This window comes from Phyllopteryx taeniolatus, chromosome 11 (genome assembly GCF_024500385.1).
Source record: "Phyllopteryx taeniolatus isolate TA_2022b chromosome 11, UOR_Ptae_1.2, whole genome shotgun sequence".
NCBI lineage: Eukaryota > Metazoa > Chordata > Actinopteri > Syngnathiformes > Syngnathidae > Phyllopteryx > Phyllopteryx taeniolatus.
This window is the reverse complement of record NC_084512.1, coordinates 17,978,488-18,006,273: the sequence shown is the minus strand read 5'-3', so window position 1 is coordinate 18,006,273 and position 27,786 is coordinate 17,978,488. Positions and strand designations below refer to the sequence as shown.

Genomic DNA, 27,786 nt, shown 5'->3' with positions numbered 1-27,786 from the left:
GTAAAAGTGACAGCATCTGATTTAATATTCATATGTTGACATGCAACCTTTGGAGGATTTTGCTTTTTGATGTTTTGTCTCAATCCAAAACCAAAAATGAACTGTGCTAACCACTACGGCACTGTGCTCCCAAGCAGAAATATGTATGAAAAAAATGTTGTCATTTCATTTTTGGGTCAATAAATCTTAAATTAATGAGAATACATTTTTAATATTAAAAGAAACCATTTTGAATTTTATTAGAAAATGAGGTCATTATCAAAACAGGAATAAACGAGTAAATTGTAATATTACACCATGGTCATTCAAATTTTGTGGATAAAATCACAATATTCCAAAATGAAAGTCATCACATTGATGTAAAAAGTCAGGATTTTATTCATTCATTCATTCATCTTCTGTACTGCTTCTCCTCACAAGGGTCGCGGGCGCGCTGGAGCCTATCCCACCTATCTTCGGGCGAGAGGCGGGGTACACCCTGAACTGGTCGCCACCCAATCGCAGGGCACATAGAAACAAACAACCATTCGCACTCACATTCACACCTACGGGCAATTTAGAGTCATTAATCAACCTACCACGCATGTTTTGGGGATGTGGGAGGAAACCGGGTTGCCCGGAGAAAACCCACGCAGGCACGGGGAGAACATACAAACTCTACACAGGCGGGGCCGGGATTTGAACCCAGGTCCGCAGAACTGTGAGGCAGATGTGCGAACCAGTCGTCCACTGTGCCACCTTCAGAATTTTATAAATGTTATAATTTTATTTAATTTTATTGTTACAAGGAAAGTAACAATTTTAAGATACTGAAGTCATAATATTATAATAATGAAAACATTTTCACCAATTTTTATGACAAGTATATAGTTGTAATATTACATGAATTTTTTTTAAAAACTTGGCATAAATAAAGTTGGAATTTCACAAGAATGAAGTTAGCATTTTCCAGGAAAATGTCAAAATTTTATGTGACTGTAAAACAGCGTTGCAGTGCCTGACACTGACAATAATTAATATTCGTTAGCCCCTCAGGATGCTCACATTAATTATGCTAACGGAGGTCATTTAAGTGCTCGATTCAAAGCAAGCAATGCACAGCCAATAAGTGACACAATAATTATGTACAAAACGGACAATGACTCATCCCCAAAAAAAGGGTTAGGGTTTTAATATTACAAGAATAAAAGCATAACATTATGAGAAAGGAATCGTAAGTTTACAAGAATAAAATCTGAATATCACAAGGTAAAACATTTAATTTTACTTCATTTATTTGATATAATACAAGAGAACATTCAGAATTTTATAAGGATAAAATATATTACAAGATTACAATACTAAAGCAGGACTTTTGCTAAAACAGACTTCATATTTTTCTGAATTTTTTTTATTTTTTTTAGGACAATTCATTGGAAATATTCCAGGAAAGAAATCAACATTTTAGAACAATAAAGCTTCAATTTGCATGAGGAAAAAGTTGACGTTTTAACAAAACAAAAAATTAAAATAAAGTCAAATATTTACATTAATAGTTTTACAATAACTAAATTGTAATAATATGTGAAAATAGCCATAATTTTATGAGAATAAAGTTGTAACATTTCAAAAATAAATTTGACTATCATGAAGTTTATATTACGAGGGAAAAGCTGTAATTTTAGTTTAGTTGAAATATTAACATACATTTTACCAGAAAAAAAGTTGTATTCAGGAATAAATTATTATTTCCAAATATGAAATTGTAATTTTTATGAGAAAAAAATCTAATTATACTAAAATTAAATCTTAACATTAATTATAAGAGAAAGTCACAATTTCACAAGAATATTATGACAATTTGACATATTACTATGAATTCATTTTTTTATGAGAGTAAAGAATTAATATTACAAGGCCAAAGTAGTAATATTATGTGGGGGGGGGATAATTTTATGAGACTAAAGTCATAATATCAGTCTTCTTAATATGAGGAAAACATAATTGTAGGAAAATTAATTAAAATATTACAGGAGGAAAAAAAAGCACTTGACATGACTAAAATTGTTAGCCTTTCAGTATAAGATACAAAAGTTCAAGAGAATAAAGCACTTTTTTTTGTTATATGAATAAATAATTGATTATTTACAAGCATAAAGTTGTACATGCCAAAAATCTCATTCTGCATTAATACATTTCTTTAATTACTCGAACATTCGGACATTTAGAAATGCAAATAAATGGTTTAATGTCAATAAACTTAAATATTCTCTTGTATAATAATGTTTTGGGATGAGCAAGACAATGTTATATTCCTCAGAAAATGACACGCTCATCTAATGAACTACAAAAGCGCACGTAAAAAACAACAAAGCCAAGGTTTCCTTCCCATTTGTTTGGTGGCGTTATTATTTCTCCTTGATCACGGAGGTGTAATAGAAATGCCAAGCAGGCGGCCGATTTACTCACTTAGTCAAATAGGACTCTCAAGGCCCTTGCCGGCGTACTCGCACGTGACACAACCTTGAGGCTGGCAGGCCGTATATTATTGGCATCAGGGCCGCCTGCACAGCCTCAAGATACATGTGACGTGTTTAACGGTGTTTTACAGTGCATTAGGAGGCCTGAACATGTGCTGAGCTCACTTTATTTGCTCATACATTTGGCAGGCAGAGTTTAGTGTCAGCCTGATGTGGAGCGTTCGCCTTCGCCGAGCTACTTGGCGAGACAAATGAGCCACCGGGAAGTGAGCAAAACATTTCATTTCGTCAACAGGGGGGGTGCTGTCCGCCAATTTCTTTGTCAATTTCATTTCGTCGACGGATCGATTTGGGGGGGGGGGGGGTGGCCACTGCTCCCTAGTGGCATGTTCTGGGCTCATCGCACAGGGAGGAGGCCTCGACTCCTGGCTGGCCTGGGAACGTCTCGGGATCCCCACGGAAGAGCTGGACGAAGTGGCTGGGGCAAGGAAAGGCTGGGCTTCCCTGCTGAAGAAAATGGATGGATGGCCTTTTTCATCCAGAATTCCAATGTTGCCATGCATTGCCTCATACTCCATCAGATTGCGTTGAGGCAATATGTACTGCATACTGCTCATTTACACATAATCTGTTCCATGCTGTTTGTTCCAGTGTGCTGACAGATTCACACGGAATTCCTCGTATGAAAACAAATCCCCGGAGTGGAAACAACATATTCACTTCTGAGAGAAGCATCCCGGCACCGACTCTCACCTGCCGCCATTGATCGGCCTCTCATTCCCAGGAATGGTTATCATTTTTTTCCCAGCGAGTGATGCGGTGTCGACGATCAATATTTCCACTGACGGTTAAGCTTTCGCAACCTTTTGCAAATATCGGTGAAGATCGATCACTCGCGTCTAATTGTCTTTGCATTCTCCGACGAAGTTATCTTTTGTAGAAAAACAAGCCAATGACATTTTAAGAGCCTAGAGGTTGTGTCACATGACTCCTTTGAGGTAAAGGTCAGAGAAAGCAGATTCATTATTGTCCACAACATTTTCCTTGCAGCACCATGTGAAGGGGCTATGTTCTATTTCCATATAAAAAGCCATTTAATTATAGGGGGTGAAGACGCTTGTTCTCCTTATCAGAGGAAATGATAAGGGAGACGCAAAGTGAAAGTCCATTTTGACGTAATTGGCAGTGGAATTATTTATGACATTAATTGCCACATTATCGACTGGCTGTCAGCTCGCGTGTCAGTGTGTCCGTCTTTCTTAGCATAAGCAGACCGCTCAGCCTGAGGCCGCCTGACAAGCTAATTAGAACAGCACATAACACCCCCCCCACAAGCCCACCAACCCTCAAGTCACCAACCAATGACAAATGGTTCTCATCTAAGAGCAGCATGAAAATAAGGGCCACACTTATCGATGTACTTTGTTTTTCTTTTTATACAAAAAACTAAATAAAGGATGATAATGTCATCGTTGTTGTTTTTCGTATGTGTGTGTGTGTGTATGTATATATATATATATATATATATATAGTTAACTTGTGTTGTACTTCATTGTGTCCAATCCGATTGCTCTGATGTCCAATTCACGCTCGGAGTCACAGCCAATAGGGCTTACATGTTGCCTGTTAAAAAGCCTGCATCCTCCAATTGGGAAAAAATGAATACAGTAATAAGTAGTCAAATCATAGGATCCCGAAAACAAACAAAAACAAAAAAAAAAAAAACTTTTGGGATGAAAATAAAATCCACAAATCCAGAAAACAAATACATTAATAATAAAAACAATAATAATAAAAACTAAACAAAACCTCCTGGAATGTCTTTCAAAGAATTCTGGCTAAATAAAAACTCAGAAAATCTCACAAACTTAGTTGTTTTTCCAGATAAAAAAGGAAAAAAACTAAATTAATATGAATACATTAAAAAAATCACAAAAGCCGAAAAACAAAGAATATATTTTTTCTAATTATTTTTCTGTTGAAAAAAACTAAGACAAAATTGTTTTTGTTCTTTTTTTTAGACGAAAAGAAAAATCCATAAAACAAAGCTGTTTTATTTTTTTTCTTTGCAGTTGCCAAACCGAGTGAGTGTTTTTAATTAATTATTGTTTGTATTACTCTTAGGAGTGACCGAGACACTCGTTTTTTTAGGGGCTGCTCTGCTATCAGTGGCCAGTTGTCACACATAAAGACGAGTCCCCTTTCCTCCCGTGGCTCCCTGTATATTTGCATTAGCTGATGTCAATCAGCCATCATGGCTGTGGGCTTTGAACGCTGTGACGGGATGATTGGCCTTTCGTGATTTTGACAGCGGGGAGAAGAGCGTGCCCTTTGGGGGGGGTGAATCACGCACAGCCTCCCCTTCTGTTATAACACTGCAAAATTACACATAGGAAGTAAATAAGCATTGACCGGCAGCATCTACTGGAAATGTGTGTCCGTGCCGTGCCGATGCGTAATTTTTTCCTGTCAAGCCAATTCACTTTCTTGCAGTCTGGATCTCTTTTTTTTCTTTTTTTCCATTGACATTGACATTTTATGTATGAATGGAAAAGTTATGCAATGTGATTTATAGAGAAATTATGCATCCGTGACCATAACTCAATTACTCAATTACGGGCACATACAGATACCACAGATCGGCATCAGGCCTCCTCACCTGTAGTTGGCGCTATATTGCGATGGTTTGACACATCGGCAAAGCATCGCATGCGCCAGAAAGAACGGTCTTTGTTCACAATTATCTGTCATTGTGTTAACTGAATGTTTTTTTTTCATCAAAAAGTAGTATCAGTTCATAGTATCGGTGAGTGTCCGTCTGGAAAATGGTCCATAAGCATTTTGCCAAAAAGTGGTGAAAGTGGTGAAAGTGAATTCAAAAAATTTAGATTAATGAAAGTGAAAGGTTAGCTTTTTTTTTTTTAAATCATTTCTTATAAGTAACTACAAAATACAAAGGAGGGCACTCAACTCCTTGGTGGAGAACCCACGCAGCGCCACTGAGTCTCACTCATGCTCAGAGAGTAACGGAAATGTCAGAGATCATGCACTCTTGTGTGCGTCTACAGCTTGAAATGCTACCGCGGTTGTGTGGTCATTCACGGCGACTTCCCACAGGAGCCTGTGTGACCATATTCCAGCTGACATGTCGTTCAGGAGCGTGGTCACTAGTGGCGGTGTTTCAAAATGACAAGGTTTGTTTGTCTGCGTTGTGATATGCTCACAGGAAACTGGGACTGACAGCCTGAGGAGGCAGGAAGAAGACAGACACACACACACACGATACAAATGTCATCCTTCCCCTGGCTGCAGCGCGCGCCCAGCCATCCTGCTGAAAAGAGCAGACATTTAAAAGTTTGTGACATGTGTCACAGGCGCTGCCATTGAGCCAGTGCCGGTGACGGAGCTGGAATTGACAGCCGCTGAGCCACCGGAGCTGGCTGGAGGACACACCGAGTTTGGTAGGTGTCACTTCCCATCCTCGTCAGTGGCGCGTTGGTTCGCGAGCTGCCACGCTCCGGCGCAAAACGGATCGCGGGAATGGGTGCCGGTGCCACGGCGCCTCGACGTATGCTCGTCTCCAAGATCGTGGCGGACGTGGTGTTACGGCTGGTACAAGAATTAAGGTATAGGAGACGCACGTTTACCTGCGGGCTGTTTCCTCCTTGACCCTGAACTCAGCATCGCGGCTGCTGGCAGCTTGGGAACTTCCTGCTTAACCAAAAATAGCACGCTACTTCATCAGAACAGATCAGTGACATTCTGCATTAGAAGCCCTGCAGGCTCCTTTGCTAGACCTCCTATGTGTGTGTGTGTGTGTGTGTGTGTGTGTGTTGTGCTCAGACTGTTTCTGCAGTCTTTGGACAATGCCTTTATAAACCACCACTATAGAATTGAACCCATCCTCCAACCCAAAGTCAGCTGGGATAGGCTCCAGCTCACCCGACTCGTTACTTTGTCAAAATGGGCTATTTCAATCTGCGTAAATAATGACACAACCTCCAGGTGCTGTGCCGTGAAAAAGTATTGGACCCCTTCTCAAATTCCTATATTTTTGCATAGTTTTCCACAATGTTTAAAAACTATGTAAAAATAGAAGAATTTGAGAAGGGGGGCCAAAATACTTTTTCACAGCACTCTTATGTCTCAATGTATTAAAAAAGGTACATTTATTTCACTATACTTATATAGATAGATTCATTCAATAGTTAGGAAAATACTACTTTAAAACAGGCACTCAAATGCCAATAAATAAATAAATGGTTATGAAAAACACATTTTGTACCGGCATTACCAGATAACTAGCAACCCTTTATTGCTCAGTGACTGTTTTTCTCAATGTCTTTATGTCTCAAAAAAAAAAAAAAAAAATATATATATATATATATATATATCTGTCAATTGACTGTCTGTTGTCGTACTAGAGCGGCTCCAACTATCGGAGACAAATTCCTTGTGTGTTTTTTGGACATACTTGGCAAATAAAGATGATTCTGATCCTGATTCTGATTAAACAATAGCTTTAAAATAGCGACCTAAAGTTTGTGCCATTAGAAATGGGGAATCTGTCATACTGTAAACATGATTAACATGATTTTCGGTAACCTTAACGATTGGAGTATAATGTAACAACAGTTTAAAATGCTTTTTCAAAAGGAGTATTACAATGAAAGGTGTTGTGTTGTACAAAATATGGTAAAAAATGACATTGGAAAATTACATTTCTCTGGCTAAAAGCAGTGGAATTTAAATATAGGCAAAACCCTTTATTTTGTATTTATTGAAACATATTTCATCAATAAAGAGGGACATTCTTCAGCCATCTAACATAAGGAAGACGAGTAAACATTTTTTTAATCTAAAAAGACTGCAATAATCTCCAACATTTTGCAATGTCTGTGTGGTTTATATTGTGCGTGTGTGTATGTGTGTCGGATGTGTCCGTGTCAGGTCTCAGGTGTGTGACCGTCACCTCTTTCACCCTTGATTAGTGGCGGCAGTGGATGGGTGATCCATCATGGCTGTCAGACCGAGACACGCAATAGGTTGGACCTGTTTGTCACGGTGTGTGTGTGTGTGTGTGTGTGAGCAGAAGGCAGGCACAGAAGTCACCAATACGATCTTCAAACATCTTTTTGTTACAAAGTCAAAGCAATGATTTGTCTATTATCATCAGCAGACTGTAAATAAATAATAACGTTATTTTGCTTCCCGTGTGTTATCAGCCATGTTCTCCAATGTCCCTCTTGTTCCTGGACCCGACGTCGCCATCAAAGCTGGTCGTTCCGGATGAATCTGTTGCCTTCGGAATGCTTGCCGTAGTAGATGTAGCGGCACTTGGCGAAGGCGCCTAAAAACACCAGCGGACATGGAGTACAAGTACAATCATAAGCACAGCAATAATAATAACAATGCATTACACTTATATAGTGCTTTTGTAGGCATTCTAGGACGCTTTCCAATTTCATGCATTATTCATTCACTCAGTCACTCGTTGGTGGTGGTAAGCTAGCTGTCCTGGGGGCAGTCTGACGGAACTACGCTTACCGTAGAATGGCCACCACAACAAAACATCCAATCACATTTGTTCGTAGGCAATGTGGGTTAACCCATTCACTCCTGGCCTTCCCAGTTAACATGGATATTTGACTTCTAAGGCCGTCAATGGCAGTGAAAGTGTTAAGTGTCTTGCCTAGGGACGCAGCAACGACACACTCGGGGATACGAACTGGCGACCCTCCGGGTGCAGGGTGTACACTTGATCTCTGCGCCACGCCACCCACAAATGCAAAAAAAAAAAAAAAGGAAAAAAAAGAAAGAAAGGAAAGGAAAACTGAAACCCATTACAATCTCAGTAACGCTAACTCAGTCTGCATGTTTTACTCCACTCTGGGTTTCTAATTAAGCATGAAAGCAGTGACTGTACCGTCATTGATTTGCATTTCAGTCCCAGTCGATGGATCGTTGGATGGATGTAATAGGTGTCAATCCTTAGAGCAGAATCACTTATGTCTTGTAAACCAATAAAAAAATTTAAAAAAAACCTCCCTGCCATTTTAAAATCGTCCATGATTACATTCAATCAGTCGTCACATATTACTCCTCGTTCAGTGAAATAATTTTAAAATTCAACTCCGCCTTCTTGGAGGGTTACACTGCACTGTGGTGGCTTTTTAGTGACTATCAATTGGACTATGGAAAAAGACGTCAATCATTATAGTGGAACCACTTTTTTTGGGGGGGGAACCTATAAAAAGCGCTTTGCTTGGATTATGAATCATAATCATCCCCAATTCCATCCATTCAGTCAGCATGTCAATCATTACAACAGAACTACTGAGCATTTGTGATGCGACTCAGTGTTTGTACATGCTAAGCACGTAACGCTTGGTAAATGCATGTGATTTATTGTTTTTCTTTGTTTACGGCCAATATTTTGGAAGTAGGCAATTTTTAAAAATCTTTGTTTGAATTTATTAAGTACAACAGTTCAATAAATAAACATTTTAATAATGTCTTGTTAAAGCCCATCTGTGTATTAAAATAAAAATGTCTTATTTAGAATTTAATATAATTTAGCAGCTGTTTTGATTCAAGTCCCACAGAAGTAATGTAACGTATTGAAATTCAGAGACAGCAATTTTGTAATACAACTTTCAAATGACAGTGACTAGTAAATATATGTAAATATTCTATTATATTTTATATATTGTCAATATATAAATTATTACACTTTAGAAGTAACTTGCCCAACTCATCCACTAAATATAGAATAAGCACAAACCACATAGAATATCAAGCTTGTCAAAGCTCAGAGACGTTTTGAGGAGAGCAAATGTGGAATTGTCCTTGAACTGAATGAGAGGCCATATTGGGAAGGGCGAATGTCTTGTCTCGGTTGACCTTGAAGAAGACGCCCACAATCCCCCAAACACACAACACTGCGCTGAACCATCAAGGCGGGTGGGTGACAAGTCCAGAGTGCATTCGTTAATGCATTTAACAGGCGTATAAAACACATGACATCATGATAACCAATGTTGGTCTTGCTACTTAACAAGCTGCACTCATGTTTTATTTCACATGCTCCCTGCAAAAAAGCCTGAACTCCAGTCTCTCGTCCCCTTGAAAAATGACTTCTTAAAAATGACTTCATTTGGAATACTTCAAGTAGAAGAAGAGCGCGTTTGCCCAATGTCAACAGTGGCTAAACTGTAAAAGTCAAAGAAGAGTCATATGGTCAAGATGGCAGCCAGTGGAGACTCCATTATTGAAGATGCAAGGACCTTTCAGTCCGATATATTAAGCTGCTATGTCCAAAAAGTCCCCTCGCAGACTGCCATTTGCAGTTGGGCAATGCAACAGTCATGACGTGGCCATACTGAGCCACAGAGTAACATCTCTTTTTCAGCTATCACTTATAGCTCCATTTTTACATTCTACATTGAAAGACATGATGTGGTCTCAAAGAATGAAAGTCTTTCAGCCATTTTAAGAAGTTTTACTTTAATTTATTGGTATTATTGAAATGGAAATTTACCAGAACACAGGGTACTAGAAATCATGTACTTGTCTTTAGACTTGGTGAAGCAGCATTTGGCTCGTTTTTTGAACGCCCTGTTCCATACACGTTTGTGATCACAAGTCGGCTCAATGTTTCGTGAGTTAAGTGAGTGACTGTGGTGTTAGTCTGAAAACTTTGTATTGTGCATTTTGTGCTCTGTACAGTGTTTGCTGTCTTTGTCTTGTCCCATTGTTTGGCGTTTTGGGCAGTCAAATGTGGTCCACTTGGTAACACCTTCCCATTTCCAATCCGCATCGTGTGAGGGTGAGTAGTTCACTTTAATGTAGTTTTACTATTGTAAGAGACATTTACCAGAGCAGGGTGCTACATGTGACATATTTGTATTTAGACAAGTTGAAGCAGAAAGTCGCTCATGATCCGGGGTTATTATTGAAGGCCCTGTTCCAAGTATCTGTAAACAATTGTTTGTGATCACAAGGCAGTTCGGTGGTTGCTGTCAGAAGGCCTTGTATACTGCGTTTGTGCGCTGTACAAGTTTTACTCTCTTGCATGATTAAAACCAAAAAGACAACACAATATTTTGACCCACCCCTACTTTGAACAGGGCATTCAGAAAGCCATAACATGTTCCAAAATAATTGATGTGCCTCCTGTATGCTCTATTAAAACATGTCTGGAGACCGGAGGGCCTTGTAGAGGGCCGTTACTTCTCGAGTCACACGCCGCCGCTTGATGAAGCAGGCGGGGCGCTGCCAATTGAGGCAAGGACAAGTGGCATTAGGGCTGTCAATGATCCTCTGACAGGAGAACAGATACGTCTTTCGCCAGGCTTTTGAACATCCACATCAAGTCCATTGCAGGAGGAGGAGAGGAAGAGGAGAAAGAGAAGGGCCTGGCTGGGGAAGGTGGCGTCGCTCGGGGGCGGGATGAGGACTGCTCCGAGTACAATCACGTAATCCAAAGAGATGCTGTCAAGGGCGGGGAGAAAATGGTGACTAAGTGACAGAAAGCAGAGACGGGGACAGCGATACTGGTGCCATATTAGTGCCAAGCAAATTCTGATGCCACCCTCAATTCTAAGCCAACCTGACACGTCGGTCTCCTCAAAGTGGTCGTACACACACACACACACTGATATACATATGAAGTGTGCCGACAGATGTGCACGCACCAGTCCCTGGCGGCAGCAGTGGGTGTTCTTGTCAGGCTGCTGCAGTAGAAGACGCAGCGTGCCCACGGGCCCGAGGACAAGCTCAGTCAATCTAAATCTGGACTTTGTAGTGGAGCAGTGCTCGTTTCCCCCCTCACAGCCCAAATACTTGAGGTGATCCAAACACTCAAGTGTGAGAAGCTGTCACCTCCGATAAAATCCGGGACCAGCTCCATGCCTGCCTGCTACCCCGGTGTGTGAGTGGGATATAGTATATGTGTGTGTGTGTGTGTTGCTGACAGTGAGGAGGTTCCAAACTCCAGCTGCCACAGTTTGCCCGAGGACAAAGGTAACATGGCTGGAGACTGGACTTGACAACACGGGACTCGGGGCCGTCTTACAGCGCTCTGATCAGACAGGCACCGGACGGGAGACCCTTTTATATGCAGCACACTGTAACACAATCTGTTCCGTGGACGCTGAGAAACATGATTTGTTCAGTTTGGAAACAATTGTTTTTGCAAAGGAACTAACGGAAATACCACTAAGCCGTTCCACCGTCAAACTCTCAGCATCATAAAACCTTTACTAACCGTACAGGCGATATCTTTGATTTTTTTTAAGTAACAGTTTAAGATTCTTAAATGTATTACATTAATTCCAGTATAATGGTTGTGCCAATATATTTTCAATTTTACTGGAAGAGTTATTTCTTTAGTTTTGATCTTGAAAGAGCGAAGAAATTGTACAGAGCAAATGCACAGAGTGCAGTAATACAACACAAGGTCTTCTGACTAACGTGCAATTTACTAACATTCAACAACGAGCCGTCTCGCAATCACGAACATGCAATTCAATTGCTGACGGTTACTTGGAGCAGGGCGCTCAAAATAACCTTGGATAAAGAACCACATGCTGTACTGTTAATAAGTCAAAACACAAAAATATACTTAATTTGAACAACGATTGAGAAAGTAATAGTAAAAGTAAAAAATGATGGGGTAAAATGAAAAGCCTATATTGCACTTTGCTTTTGAAATTTCTGAAAGTTGCAACTTTTCTAAATGTCTTCTCACACTCAATGTAAAAACGTTCTATATTCATTTAATTTTTTTTATAAAAACTTGTATTTATCCAGGAAAGACAATCGCAAACAGATTCTCATTTGTACTCCCGACCTGGCAGCAGACAACAGAGTAAAAGAGAAAAATAAAAGCAAATACAAATATATAGACAACAAACTGGACAGTGTGATATAGTTACATCATACATTACCGTAGATTACATCATGCACATGGTCATTAAGGCTCCAAATAGGTTAAAGGGGAGTTTTATTGTTTGTTGTAGGGTGTCATTATATTATTTGATGTTTACAAATTTGTACTTTTTTTTGTAAAATTCAACTCTTTTGAACATAGCTGTTACGCAAGAGTTATGCTGCCACTACTATTTAAAACATTTGTAAAATAACAAACCAAACCGTGTTTTTATGGTTCACTACATCATTAGTGTAAATACTTCATCATTGGGTAGTGTCCGATGAAACCGGGCTGTTTATTACCTTTTGTATACAGTATAGATATATTTATTTTATGATACTATTGCTATAAAACTAAAATCATTTAACTTACTGATGCTTTGGGATCAATGAAGTAACAAGCTGACTCTAGCCTCCATTATGTTCTCCAATAAATTGCTAAATTTTTCCACTAAAGGAGAAACAAATCTGAAAATGTGGATGTACATGGCTTTTATTGGACTGTGACAATATATTATAAGTATCACATCTGAATCAGCGGCTCCTAACCTTTTTGCCTTTTTTTTTTTTTTTGCTCAGACCGACCAGTTACTATTATGTCAAACCCCTGACTTACCGGCAGTCTTTATCAAACATTTTATTTCTAAACTGATCAAATGTACATGTGAGGAGCGCAATGCAATAGGCCTGTACTACTTTCCCCCTTGCTCCTTAAGGGGTTTTGTGGCTGTGATTCGTTGCAAGGTGCAGGTGTACCTCATGTATGTACGTTGAGGTCACTTTGAATGAGTTAGTCGCCAGTAGCTCTAATAGCAGAAGCCTGGTAAAGAGGAGAGGTTGTTTTATGGAAATTCCTCCAACTCTATTATGCAGAAGCAAATACAGGTAGCATTGTTCATGTTGCTAGGAAGACATCAAGCCCCTGTTGTGAGGACACTCGTGGTGGAAGCACACTGTTGCATTCACCAAGAGGACACTACCAGATATCGAGTTAATAAAGACGAGATGAGTTTTGAAGAACAACCACAGGTGCTAAGTGACGTGCAGCATAAACGCCAGACTGTTTTCCCGCAAACATTAGGCCTATTGTTACTTTATTAATCTGTCGCTTTTAACGGCTCCTCCCGCTGTGTGTTATGGTTTTGTGAAAGTGGATGGCCATCGTGGAGTGATTGGAATGTGATCCACTAAGGACTGCTTTGGCACTTTGGTATCAAGCAGGAGTTCATCAGGTAGACTCCCAAAGGCGGTTAAATGCAAGTGTAGCATAGTTGCTTTCTCTCTGTCTGCCATCTTTGTCCATCTTCTCTGGTAATAAGCACAAGCTCTCGCTGTGAAGGGAACTTGTTGGACTGTTTTATGTACCTTTTAATGAAAATGTAGCTGGGATGTAACTAGAGTTAAAAAAAAGTCTGAGATGCCCCATTGCTCTTCTTCCATTTAGTCTTTCTCTCCTCCAAATTGTTGTTGCATCAGCGCTCACAAACTGTCCAAAGTTTCTCCCGATAAGTGCCGAAGAACTGGATTCCTTCAGTCCTTCTCAGTCCCTCACGGACAAGTGGTGAGCTCAGCAGAGCGTGAAGGCTTCAGGACCCTACAGCTTCAGTTCCTTCATCTGTGAAGGTTATTCATGAAAGTCTACAAATATAAACCCTCCAGCTTGTGTCTACTGGAATCTTTGGTTGTTCAGCATCTAGTCTCATTTAAAGGGCTCCCATCGCTTTTCGCTGGGTGAACAATGGTGGACAGTGGAAGCTCTAAAGCTGATTGCCCCTGAGGATGTAAAATTTGGAATTCAATCAGAAAATCTCATAAGAACTCAGCCAGCATCAAAGGCATAATGGGATTGCAAAAGTGCCCCCAATGCCACTACGCTAATCAGAAGACCTTGATGCATTGCTTCACAACTGTTGCTCTGTGCAGGATCTTCTCCTTCAAGAGACAACTCTTGGGTCCTGTTTTATTAAGATCCCAAAAAGCGAGAACAGAATTCTAGGTTCGCGCTAAAAGATTATGCACGCTGTTGGTGGGTGTGTTGCGCGAGATCTATGAAGACTTCGGCACGATTAGCAACAGGCGTAAATGTGGTGGAGACTGCCTTATTAATGAGGGTTTATCGTTCGGTAGCTCTGAAGGTTTGTACCATGGAAAATATGGGAGAGCACTGCAAGTGCAAAATGAAGTTTTAAGTGATGGAATTGGAATTGTAAGTGGAAGAGCCAAACCAACATTGGATATTTCGCCACATCATTTGCTATGACCCCTTTTGAATCACACACAGCTTGCACAGTCAGAACTCTCTGAAGGGAGCTGCTCATGAGTACAGTATAAGATAATTTTGGGGAACTCAGCAACCACATAAAAGTCATGGTTGACTTAACTCATTCCCAAAACTGGGGGCAGCACACCTGGAAAATTGCTCTGGGAGAGCAATTTGCCAAAATTGCGCCGAAATGACCCAGATGCAAGGAAATGCAGGTTTAAAAGGAGTTTTGTCAGGCTCAGAAAAAGCCCTTCCATCATTCAGAAGCTCCAAAATTGTATTGCTAATTAGACGCTATGTCAGGATAATTTGTGTTCCTGGTTTTTAAAAATGTGATTGAATCATGCTCTTCATGTTTCAACCAATCATTCATACATACATTCTCCTTTGCTCTCCTTTCCGTTCACCGCTGTCTCTCTGTACTGTTCTTGTCGTTTCATTGACAATGTGCCGTTGCTGTCTGTTTATCATTAGTTGTGCAGTCCAGTCTTGTCATTCTATGTGCTTTGCGTGAGTTTTCCTGCCTGTGTTTCAGAAAATGTAGGTATACCTGCACCCTCTAATGAGAAGTGTATCATACATTCTGCCTTCAGAAAGATAATAACACTCAGTTTTGTTAATTTCCTGTATCTCCTGAATTGGTGGCTTCCACTCCAATAAACGCCATGCCTTAATTGATTGCAGGATCCAAGATCAATTTGAATAAATGAATGCCTTACTTGAAATAAACTTCTGAATTACCTTTACTGACTGATACTACCATGTATCACGTTATACACATTATACCCAGGAGATGTAGCATCTGTAAAGCTGCCATAAATTGTTTTAAGTGCTGCTGTATGTTGCTGTATTCCTTCTATATTAAACATTTACCACCTCACGTTATTCTCTTTAATACATGGTGCCGCCTAAATGACGACTAATAGAGTGATCCTGTTTGTAGCACATTGCGAAAAAGGCCATTCATTAGAAGGCACACACACACAAAATTATGCAGAGATAAGAAAAAGTGAGAGAGGAAGGAGCCGGAGAGGCTTTAATGATTGTTCCCTGCATACAATCAGCTTGACTCTTTTCAAGGGCCATCAATATGTCACAGACAAGACACATCCGACGGATATAGCTTTTAACATCAAGGTTATCTATTCTTGGCATGAATCCACTCGCTGCCTCCTTTTCACATCCTATAACTTATTCCCCTCGGCCTGCCTCCTCTCTAATCTCTTATTTTCGCCTCCATTCTTCCCTCTTTTCACCGATTTCTATTACTTTATTTCTCCACAACCCCACCCTGCAGTTTGGCCACTTAGCCAACAATTCCATCAGTGCTGCCATCCATCAGGGGAAAAAAAATGCAACTATAGAAGGGGGGGGGGGGCAATTAACAAGGCAATTAGACTTTCGGTATTATCTCCAAGGAGTGAGAAAATGCTAGCGTGGGTGTGGGGGAGCTCATATGGGGGCTGGGTGAGGGGGTCAGAGTTGATGCAAGAGTGACTTATGAGCGTGAGGAGGACTCTGCTGTGAGCCACAGCTATTATTGTGGTCACCATCCATCTCTAGTCACCCTTTTATCAGCTCAGCCCAACGTCATGAGACGCAGTCGGCACCTACCTTCCACTGGGTGGGTGGGGGGTTGTAGATAGATAGATAACCCCTCTGTCTCCCATAACCCAACAGCCAGCGGACTGTGATGTACCGTAGCTTGTTATGGCAAAGCATGTCCACCCCCCTCCCCTCAAAATATTGGATATGTGTTTCATTTCATGGATGAGAAACGACGAGGTAAATCAAATGACCAATGAAAACCATAAATCACCTCAAAAGATGGCAACAGGATACTAAAGCGGGACATACAGTACATACCAGATGTGTGCGTCCCAAATGCCAGGAAGCTGCTTCTCTGTGGTCAAATGTGCCAGAAACTTACCAATGCAATGTTTGCTTTTCACCTGATAACAAAAGTGAAATAATAGTGTATTTGTCCATTTTTATGTTAACACGCCACTTACTGGTACATGGAAGGCAATGTAAGATGATGGGACCATATAATTATTTATTCTGGGATGAGGGGAACGTTTGCATCCCGAGCATCAAGTGGACGAAAATCTTTGTCTTTTCTGGACCAGGGAGGTTGATGTAGACATTCGGCTTTGATGGACGGGACTACAAATTTTTATCCGGATGTGCAATTAAACGTCATAGATTCAACTTCTGCACAACGTTTCATGAAAATCAATGTTCTCATTTTGGCCTAATTCTATTAAACTAACAAACGGTGGCCAAAACAATACCTTGGCATTAAATGTGCTTTTAATTGCTCTTGCATAATCCATACCCATTTCAAGGGCACGACATAAAATTTTTCAAAACTGTTGGCGTAGTAAGAGCAACAAACTTTGCACAAGCACTACTCAGCAGTACTTAGCAATGATGCTATTGCATTAACACACCATTACGCTTCCTAGATACTAACATAAAACATAACATACGTATATGGGAAACCAATATTTAAACCATCCATCCATCCATTTTCTGAGCCGCTTCTCCTCACTAGGGTCGCGGGCGTGCTGGAGGCTATCCCAGCTATCATCGGGCAGGAGGCGGGGTACACCCTGAACTGGTTGTCAACCAATCGCAATTTAGAGTCATCAATTAACCTACCACGCATGTTTTTGGGATGTGGGAGGAAACCGGAGTGCCCGGAGAAAACCCACACAGGCACGGGGAGAACATGCAAACTCTACACAGGCGGGGCCGGGGATTGAACCCCGGTCCTCAGAACAGTGAGGCAGACGCCCTAACCAGTCTCCCGCCGTGCCACCATATTTAAACCAGTGATTCTCAATGAGCGCTCTTCAGGTGTGCCGTGGGAAATTATAAAATTGTATGTATTGCTCAAAAAATATTTATTTAAAAGAAATAATGTATCTTTGTTCATCTATTCATGCCAGTGAGGCATAGTGACAGACACAACAAATAAATTAATTTCTATTATATATTAGATGGCCGGAAGTACATACAGTGATTGATGTATTCACTTTTTGTGACATTTTTGTTTGTTGGTGAGATTTTTCAATTGTAAAATACAGTATGTGCCTTGGCTCCATAAAGGTTGGAAATCACTGATTTAAACAGTAGCCTATTCCTCGTTTTTGTTCTGTTCGCTGTCAAGCCAGCTGGTTGCCAATGCTAGAGACTCACTACTTGCAGAAATCATAAGTAGGTGAATTTGCAAATGGTGCAATGCGGAGGCGGCCGTCCACTCTATTTGATGTATTCTATAAAATATATATAATCACAACTGAACAAAATTTTTGGTCAAATGAATTTTTCCTGCTCACACGTGTGTCTGGCAACTTGTTGCCAGGCAGAAGTTGGGCCCAAAAGCCCTATTGATAAGAAAGAACGGACATTTTTCAAAAAACAGAATTACTTGGAAGAAATGAAACATGCTTTGCAACTTAAGTGCAAATTGACGCTGTTGAATAAAGAGCATCATGAGGTGCATGTTGTCATTTTAATGATGTGCATGCTCCACCGTGGTGCACTTTGTCATTCTAACAGCTGAGGTGACATCTGCCTCCCTTGCGGGGACTCAAACAAAACTCCCGAGTGCAACTTTGGGAAGTAAAGTGACATTTACCCTTCTGCAATAAAAAATATTTAGTCCATTAAACACAAATAGCTGTCGTCATGATGCATGTCCCGCGCTCAGGCCTGTTCCTCTACGCTTCCCTTCCCGACTGTTTACTGCAGCCAAACAACTGCAGCCGCTGCATGTTCTCGACTTCAGCGTATTGATTAAACTTTTAAATAGCTGCCATATAACCCTGGGACATCCTGGGACATCAGGGAGATTAATTTGCGTCAATGTTCATCTGTAATTCATTAGCCATTTATACTCTCCACATCCACACAGGCTATCAGGGAAATGTGGGCCATTTTTCACCCAGCAGAAGCCAGGGTGACGGCGGAGAGGGAGGGCAGGCAGGAAAGAGAGGGCTTGCTTACAATACAAGAAGAAATTCATCGCTTGACATGCAGGATAATATCACTGACGCTCAACTAGTGCAGCTTCATTCAAATATTAGGAACTGATCATTATATGCACGTCCACATGCACATCCGAGCTCATCTAAGATGGACTGATGCAAAGTGGAAAAGTGTTCTGTGGTCCGACGAGTCCACATTGTTATGGACTGTTATGGACGCAAAGTTCAAAAGCCAGCATCTGTGACGGTATGGGGCTGTGTTAGTGCCAATGGCATGGGTAACTTACACATCTGTGAAGGCACCATTAATGCTGAAAGGTACATACAGGTTTTGGAGAAACATATGCTGCCATCCAAGCAATGTCTTTTTCATGGACGACCCTGCTTATTTCAGCAAGACAATGCCAAACCACATTCTGCACGTGATACAACAGCGTGGCTTCATAGTAAAAGAGTGCGGGTACTAGACTGGCCTGCCTGCAGTCCAGACCTGCCTCCCATTGAAAATGTGTGGCGCATTATGAAGCATAAAATACGTTAACGGAGACCTCGCACTGTTGAACAGCTGAAGCTGTACATCAAGCAAGAATGGGAAAGAATTCCACCTTCAAAACTTCAACAATTAGTGTCCTCATTTCCCAAACGTTTATTGAATGTTGTTTCAATGTTGAGCAGCTCTGGAATGCACTGCCCTCCATAGAGTTGCACTTCAAACTCTCAAATGTCGGCTGTACAGATGCCATGTCTGTGATTAAGTTGGTGGGTGTTGTGTGTTAAGAAATACAAAGTGATGCATGATGGTAAAAGTCATAGCATATACAGTAGGTAATTATGGCATCTATTCAAAGTAAGAAGTTTATTTGTTGAAGTGGACGATGCACAGTGAGATTATTAATAGACGCATGGTATTTGAGCCGACTATTTGAGGAAATATCGACAACAGAGCTCTTTTTCAAGGCATAATTTATGATACAGTTCTCAATAGATGGTGTACCCAAAGCGTGTAAATCATGGTGTCAAATCTAAATTACATACATGCAATGTAACACGGAAGCAGCTATCTGCTAGTTTAACAATATAACATGACACTCCATCATTGTCATTTGACAAAATGGCCATAATCAAACGCTTTAAATAGAGGACTGCATTATCCACTGATGGCTGAATTACAGTTATAGGCAGATAAACGCCTATCAGTCGTCGTACTTCCAACCCACGAGGACGAGAAAGGAAATTGAATTTCGGGGCACATAAATTTTGACTGAAGTATGATATCACTGTTGTGTGTATGTGGGTGTGTGAGTGGAGGTGGAAGGAGGCTCTAATGAAAAAAAAAGGATGAAATTAATTTTAGTGACATTTATTCCACATGGAGCCAGGAGAGAACAGTGCTTACAGTAGCTCTGGAGCGCGGAGATAAGACGAGGGTGCTTTCACGAGATTATGAAGTTTCCTTGGAGCGTCTTTCACGAAGCATCCACTGTCATCAAGCAACTCTCACAGCAAAACAATTACAAAAATCTCCTGTCAGTGCCACAATGACAAGACGATTACTTACCGTGCCAGTCAGTGAACGACATTGTCTCCCCTTAAGGGCGTGTGGAGCCACTAATGATGCCACTAATCACCAGTGCTCATTTTCTCCGTCAACATGTGAATCCCACCCCACACGCACGGATGGCGTGACACTGATCGATTGTGTTCTTCATTAGGCACGGGATTTCTAATTAAAAGAAATGCCACAGATAAGTGTTTCAAACCTCTGACCAGCACGGGTTGGGGGAAAAAGTGAAAACAGCAATTAGAGCCTCGTTGGTGCTTGGTAATGTCGCCGTTAATAAGAGCTGCTGGTGAGTCACTCCATGAAGGTTTAATCACTGGGACAGGATTCAATAACAAAAGAGTGTAATATTAATCACCAGAGAGTGATAACTTCGCTGTTCATCTCTTTGACATTGGAGGAAGGGATGAATTAATGATGCTCTCCATCTGAACACATTAAATAATAATTATCAGGCAAAACAGCATGAAAGGGACTGCGTAATGAACCCCATTGTCAGGTCAATTACAACCACATAAAAGTGTTCAAAGGAAGGTAGCTTGTAAATCCATGGCCACAGTGCAAGGACACAAGTGGCCTCCGAGAAGGGGATTTGGCATAGAAATAAGTGTGCATGAAAATGCGTCTCGACGAGCACGCCTACTGTAAGAAGGCAGCAGCCGGGCATTCGGTGTGCGACGCATGTCAAATTGGCTTACGAAAAAACATAAATGACACGACAATGACAGTGTTTTGCTGGCTCCCGAACAATGTCAGTCGCTAAGTGCCACGTTAACTAAACCGCACAGACAATGATGGACTTCACGCATCGTTGGACAAAATAGCACCTCGCCACCTGTCACCAACGATTTCCATCAAGTCAAAAAATGGTGGGCAAAATTTAGTCCACTGGGATTTTTGTATGCATCAAATCTTACTCCCCATGCACTTTTCTAAGCTGCTCGAACACAAATATTTGTAAAAATGTATTTTCTTCACCCGTTGCAGGGTAAAAATACATCCTTCATAATGGCGATTGAAAATAAAGAAAGGAATCCCCGTTGAATTCATTCAACATTTTTGGACAACACTAGCGCCTCTATTTTTCAGAACAGTCAAGGAGATAAGAGAGATGTGGGGCGGTGGGTGGGGTGGGGTGGTTGGCTGAGGGGGTGGCACTGGGTCCCTGTGGCCGCCACTGGGTGGCCGGTTGTCGGGGCGCCTCGGTGGGGCCGGCGGACCGCCCTGGGTCTGCTTGGGTATCGCCTCACTCGCACTTTCATCCTATAGACTTTTATAATTTACATAGTCACTCCCACCACACTTCAGTTGTACAGCCGGGTTCACGACCCTTGTCCTGCATGCTTCTTCTCCTGTCCTTGTCCTGTTCTATCTTGTCCTGTCCTTCCCTCACAGGGTGTAGCACGACAGCCCCATGCAACACATCATTTTTGTAGATAATGTAATGACTTACTTCTCTCATCCTGTTTACAATTAGTGCTTTGTCTTTTGTCTTTGTTTCTCTCTCCCCTCTAAAAACTTTGTCCTGTTCGACTGATTGACTCTGATTCGCAATAAGCCTCAATTATAATACTAAGAAACCACAGCGGAAGCTTAAAAACTCCACTGTGAGACAGTAAAACTGTTCCGGCATAAAGGGATACAGATTTTCCATTCTGCTTGACCTAACAGCCGAACAGAACAAAAAAAAAAAGAAAATAAGAAAGGAAACACATTAAACATCTGAGAGAAGTCTGAAAAAGCAACAACTATCACCCATTACTCAATACAGTGGTGCCTTGATATACTACTTTACTCATCTTGCAATATATAAATGAAAGCAAATGCCATAAATCCATTCCAGCCTCTTAAGTGTTTTTATTAAAGAAAAACAATATTGTCTAAACATATGTAAAGACATAAAAGTGTAGTTGCTGTATGGAGCCTGTTGTAGTATTTGTGTGTTTGACGTGTGCCGTCAAGGGGCGTGGCCTACGTGTGACTTGAGGAGCTGGGGTCAGTTCGTCTCCTAGAGCGTCTGTGCGTGAGTTGGTGGTCAACAGCAGCTCCTTGCGACTGTTCTCATTTTGTATTTGGGTGTTGGACTTTGTCCCATTCAATTAACAGATGCTGAGCATCTGCAACTTTGATTCTCCTTGCTCCCATGTGAGGGTGTTACAGTGAGGCGTGCACCTAATAATTTTGGTCAGGTTCTCCAAAAAAGCAACAGAGGTTGTTGGTTGGTGCTCATTTGTTTCCTGACCCACCGACCGCACTGGATGAACTTAAAGAATCACAGTATGGGATTGTAGGATCGGCTGATTTGGCGCAGTTCTCTAGGGCAGCAGCGGACCGGTTCCATTAGGGCTGGCCGATATGGGAAAAAAATCTTTTCGCGATCATTATATTCAAATCAGTTGATATCGATATATATCAAGATACAAAACAAATCAGTTTTTTTTTTTTCAATCTTTAATATTACTATTATTGCAAACCTTTCGATCTAAATATTTATCTTTTGTCAAAAGTTGAATATGACATGGAATGTTATACAATCGCGTCAGACAAAACGTATATATTCATAAACATGTATAATCTTACCATGCAAAAAGCTTTCAAGTCTTGCATTGAGAGTGCGCTAGCGGGTGGCAGTGCTTCAGGTGGTAAAAAAGACTGATGGTATTCTCTTTCTTTGTGTGAATATACACTTGACATAATTTGCAGTGCACTTTACTGGTTTTTTTTTTTAGATTTTTTATCACACTTTACAAACCCTAAATAACTCCACACTACCGAACTTTGTGGGCCTTTCTTGTCAACGATGTCATCTGTTGAGCCTTGTGCTGTGTCTCCTGTCGTTTCTTCCAAGAGAACACTTCATTTTCTTTTTTATCCAGCACTCTCCCACTGCTGAAGTAGGCTACACGGCTGCAGCGAGTACAAACATTAGCGCCTGTTGTGACTAGCTGCTACTGTGCTGCGGGCGTCAAACTAACTTGGCATGGTTCTATTGACACCAAACGATTGGATATAAAATATGAATGAGTACAATGTATCGAAGTCTATCGACCTCGTGTTATATTTCTGTAGGGGAAAAGTTATTTTCAGATATGATCTTATATGATCCAGTCCATAGACATATTTTGACCAATCTAGCTGCTAAACAGCGAAACTAAGACAACCAAGAAGCATGCCGGTGTCGTTGGCGGCTCCTCTGAACTTAGCTACCATCGCCTCCCCACGAGTTGCACCGTTTGTAACTCATGGCTCATGCTCGCGGCTGAGCTCAATTGAAGTGAGAAAGGAACGAATACGTTCATAAAGTAATTCCATTCAGAACTTTCACTCAAAAGATTTGCTCGTTTAGACGTGCGGTTTGCAAACAACGCAACATGACTCGAGCCCCTTCTTCCGCTACACTCCATAAAAGAAAGAAAATGCAAAATGGTTGTCACGCAAATGCGCAATGATACACTTGAATCTGGTCAGTACCACTTGTGTGCACCCCTGATTATAGTACCTTAATTGCCCCATTTTTTTTCAAGGCACTCAAATGGCGCCGTACCTGAAGCTCGCTGGTAGCTGAAATATTGTATTTCAACACAAGGCAAACAAATCAACCAAGAGAAAGCTCGTAATTCAAAGAAAACATAAAGAGGAGAGAGGAACGCTTCAGAAGGTAAACCCTGCCATGCGTGGGTACGCTTCACAACTCGTGATGTCTGGATACAGCAATTCCCCCATTTAGGTTGCTGCAGCCATTTTCTTGTGACCTGAAACTAACCTTCAAGGATCAATACAAACTGATGTATGAATCAACATTCGCCAACGTAGCAGGCTCCACCTGATCAACTCCAGTGCCCAGGGATTGCAGTCCTGGTTCACACATTAGCCTCCCCTGCAGCTATCAGCCACTTACGCTACATCCTGGTCCTTGTTATTGATTTGCCAGTCTGGGGCCACACAGGCACCCCGCTATTATGTAGAATAATTTCAGAGTCCATCCTGACGCCTGTGAGGCAGTTTCTACCTAGAGCTCCAAATCCCTGCGTGCCCGACTGGGTGCCAGGCCAGCCGGACAGTGATTGGACATGACATGGTGGGGAGAAGGGCAAAAGAAATCGGAGATGGCAGCGCGAGGCAGAGCGAGAGGAGGGCGGGTACGTTAGCCAGGGCCCTCGTGGCGTATGGCGTGTGCCCATCGACACGGGTGAGCGTTAGCCGAGAGCCACTTGTCACAATGATGGAAGGGCAGGATCACTCATGTCAAGGCTTCATCTGACTGGAAGATATCAATCTCTGGGCCCTAATCTGAGAGGACACGCTAAAATATCCTTTAACATTTGCTGTCCCACCTCACCTATGCGTGTGTCTCAAGCCTCCATCTCCCCTAACAGCTGAAATTGTGTCCAAGCGCCATTGTTTGCTCGCACTTGTTTTCACATGCCATTACCTCTGTCTCTGGCACTGACAGTCAAATTATGCTGGCCCAAATGGTATTTACCCACAATTCGTGGAGACAGTATGAGACATGTAACAACAGAGGACAAGACATATATATGACAAGGTCAAATGGTCTATGTTTTGTACAAGGTCACATGGTCTATGTTTGGTATTGACTGTGGTGGTTCTCTTAGTATGCAACCAGGTATGCAACCCTGTTCACTTTTTTCCCGCCACATTGTTATGTTGCAGCCACATTCCAGAATGGATGAAATTATTTCCAATTTAAAATTCCACACACTTCCCCATTACGACAGTGAAAAATGCTTTTTCTCCACCCACAAAAATGAAAAAACATAAATAAATTGGCGTACACCAATCAAGTTGTTGCTGTCCTCGCAAAGGGTGTGAAAACTTTCTTGAAAATTACATGAGATATTTTATTTGATTTATTTTTAGAAATTTGCATGAAACTAAACACGTTTAGATCTTAAGGAGCAATATGTGTAAAATTTAAAAAATGCAGCCCTATGGGGGGCACAAGCCAGTGCAAACTGTAGGCTGGTCCCAAGCCTGGATAAATGCAGAGGGTTGCGTCAGGAAGGGCATCCGGCTTAAAACTTTGCCAAATAAATACGAGCACTCATCCAAAGCATTCCATACCTGATCGGCCGTGGCCCGGGTTAACAACGTCTGCCTGCGGCAGTGGAAATTCAGCTACTGTGGGTCGAAGTCTAAGAAGATGAAGAGGTGGAAAGCGGGTTCTTCGGCAGAAAGAGAAGAGGGAAGCACAGAGCCTAGAACTGAATGTGGGGACTTTGAAGGTTGGGACTATGACAGGAAAATCTCTGGAGTTAGTTGACATGATGATGAGGAGAAAGGTTGATATATTGTGTGTCCAGGAGACCAGGTGGAAAGGCAGTAAGGCTAGAAGTTTAGGGGCAGGGTTTAAATAATTTTACCATGGTGTAGATGGGAAGAGAAATGGAGCAGGCGTTATTTTAAAAGAAGAGTTGGCTAAGAATGTCTTGGAGGTAAAAAGAGTATCAGATCGAGTGATGAGACTGAAACTCGAACTTGAGGGTGTTATGTATAATGTGATTAGTGGCTATGCCATGCAGGTAGCATGTGACCTAGAGGTGCAAGAGAAATTCTGGAAGGAGCTAGACGAAATAGTTCTGAACATCCCAGACAGAGAGCGAGTCGTGATTGGTGCAAATTGTAATGGACATGTTGGTGAAGGAAATAGTGGTGATGAAGAAGTGATGGGTAAGTACGGCATCCAGGAAAGGAACTTGGAGGGACAGACGGTGGTAGACTTTGCAAAAAGGATGCAAATGGCTGTAGTGAACACTTTTTTGTGATCTGAAGGAGGTTACCGACTGTAAGGTAGTGGTAAGGGAGCGTGTGGCTAGATAGCATAGGATGGTGGTGTGTAAGATGACTCTGGTGGTGGGGAGGAAGATTAGGAAGACAAAGGCAGAGCAGAGAACCATGTGGTGGAAGCTGAGACAGGACGAGTGTTGTGCAGCTTTTCGGGAAGAGGTGAGACAGGCTCTCGGTGAACAGGAGGAGCTTCCAGAAGACTGGACCACTACAGGCAAGGTGATCAGAGAAGCAGGCAGGAGAGTACTTGATGTATCTTCTGGCAGGAAAGGAGAGAAGGAGACTTGGTGGTGGAACCTCACAGTACAAGAAATCATACAAGGAAAAAGGTTAGCGAAGAAGAAGTCGGACACTGAGAGGACCGAGGAGAGGCGAAAGGAATACATTGAGATGCGACATAGGGAAAAGGTAGAGGTGGCAAAGGCCAAACAAGAGGCATATGATGACATGTATGCCAGGTTGGACACTAAAGAAGGAGAAAGGGATCTATACAGGTTGGCCAGACAGAGGGATAGAGTTGGGAAGGATGTGCAGCAGGTTAGGGTGATTAAATATGTTGACTGGTGCCAGTAGTGTGCTAGATAGATAGAAATAAAAATTCAAGGAGTTGATGAATGAGGAAAATGAGAGAGAAGGGAGAGTAGAAAGAGTACCACAGATGCATTATCTGCCTTGAGGATGTTTATGGAAAAGTACAGAGAAGGTCAGAAGGAGCTACATTGTGTCTTTGTAGATCTAGAGAAAGCCTACGACAGAGTACCCAGAGAGGAACTGTGGTACTGCATGCGGAAGTCTGGAGTGGCAGAGAAGTATGTTAGAATAATACAGGACATGTACGAGGGTAGCAGAACAGTGGTGAGGTGTGCTGTAGGTGTGACAGACGAATTTCAGGTGGAGGTGGGACTGCATCAGGGATCAGCCCTGAGCCCCTTCCTGTTTGCAGTGGTGATGGATAGGCTGACAGATGAGGTTAGACTGGAATCCCCGTGGACCATGAAGAGACCATGCAGAGACAACAGGAAGCAGAGCTGCAGGTGGCGGAAATTAAGACGTTGAGGTTCGCTCTCAGAGTGACCAGGTTGAATAAAATTAGAAATGAGCTCATCAGAGACAGCCAAGGTTCGATGTTTTGGAGACAAAGTTAGAGAGAGTAGACTTCGATGGTTTGTACACGTCCAGAGGAGAAATAGTGAGTATATTGGTAGAAGGATGATGAGGATGGCGCTGCCAGGCAAGAGAGCTAGAGGAAGACCAAAGAGAAGGTTGATGGATGTCGTGAGGGAAGACATGAGGTCAGTTAGTGTTCGAGTGGAGGATGCAGGAGATAAGCTTACATGGAAAAGGATGACCCGCTGTGGCGACCCCTAAAGGGACAAGCCGAAAGGAAAAGAAGATGTGTAAAATGTTAAAGAAATGATTATTTTTATCATGTAATAATTATATCTACGCTGTAGATATAATTATTATTTGCTATGTCCCGATCCGATCACGTGATCGAAAATCGAGGACGATCACGTGATTTTCAACTGATCGAGATTGGGTGAAAAAGATTGCTTTTATTCATTTTCTGAAATTTTAAATATCATAAAGTGAAAAAAATATATATCCAAAAGGTACAAAGACTGTACCAAATGGAACAGTAATAGCTTTGTTTTCTATTAAACAATGTTCACTTTTCGGGGTATTTTTAGTACCGGTATAATATAAATGACTGTAAGTGACATGCAGACTCTGTGTGCGTGCTGACACACACAGGCATAGTCTCTG

The 27,786-nt window shown here is 41.6% G+C and overlaps 1 protein-coding gene across 1 annotated transcript in view; it reads right to left on the bottom strand.

Annotated features, from left to right (window-relative positions):
* Positions 1 to 7,210: 7,210 nt before the first annotated feature.
* lrmda (leucine rich melanocyte differentiation associated) overlaps positions 7,211 to 27,786 on the bottom strand; it is a 305,490-nt gene continuing 284,914 nt past the window's right edge. The window contains exon 7 of the mRNA XM_061790519.1: positions 7,211 to 7,809. Within this exon, the coding sequence (XP_061646503.1) occupies positions 7,730 to 7,809 (80 nt within the window). The 3' untranslated portion in view covers positions 7,211 to 7,729. The remainder of the gene's footprint in view (positions 7,810 to 27,786) is intronic.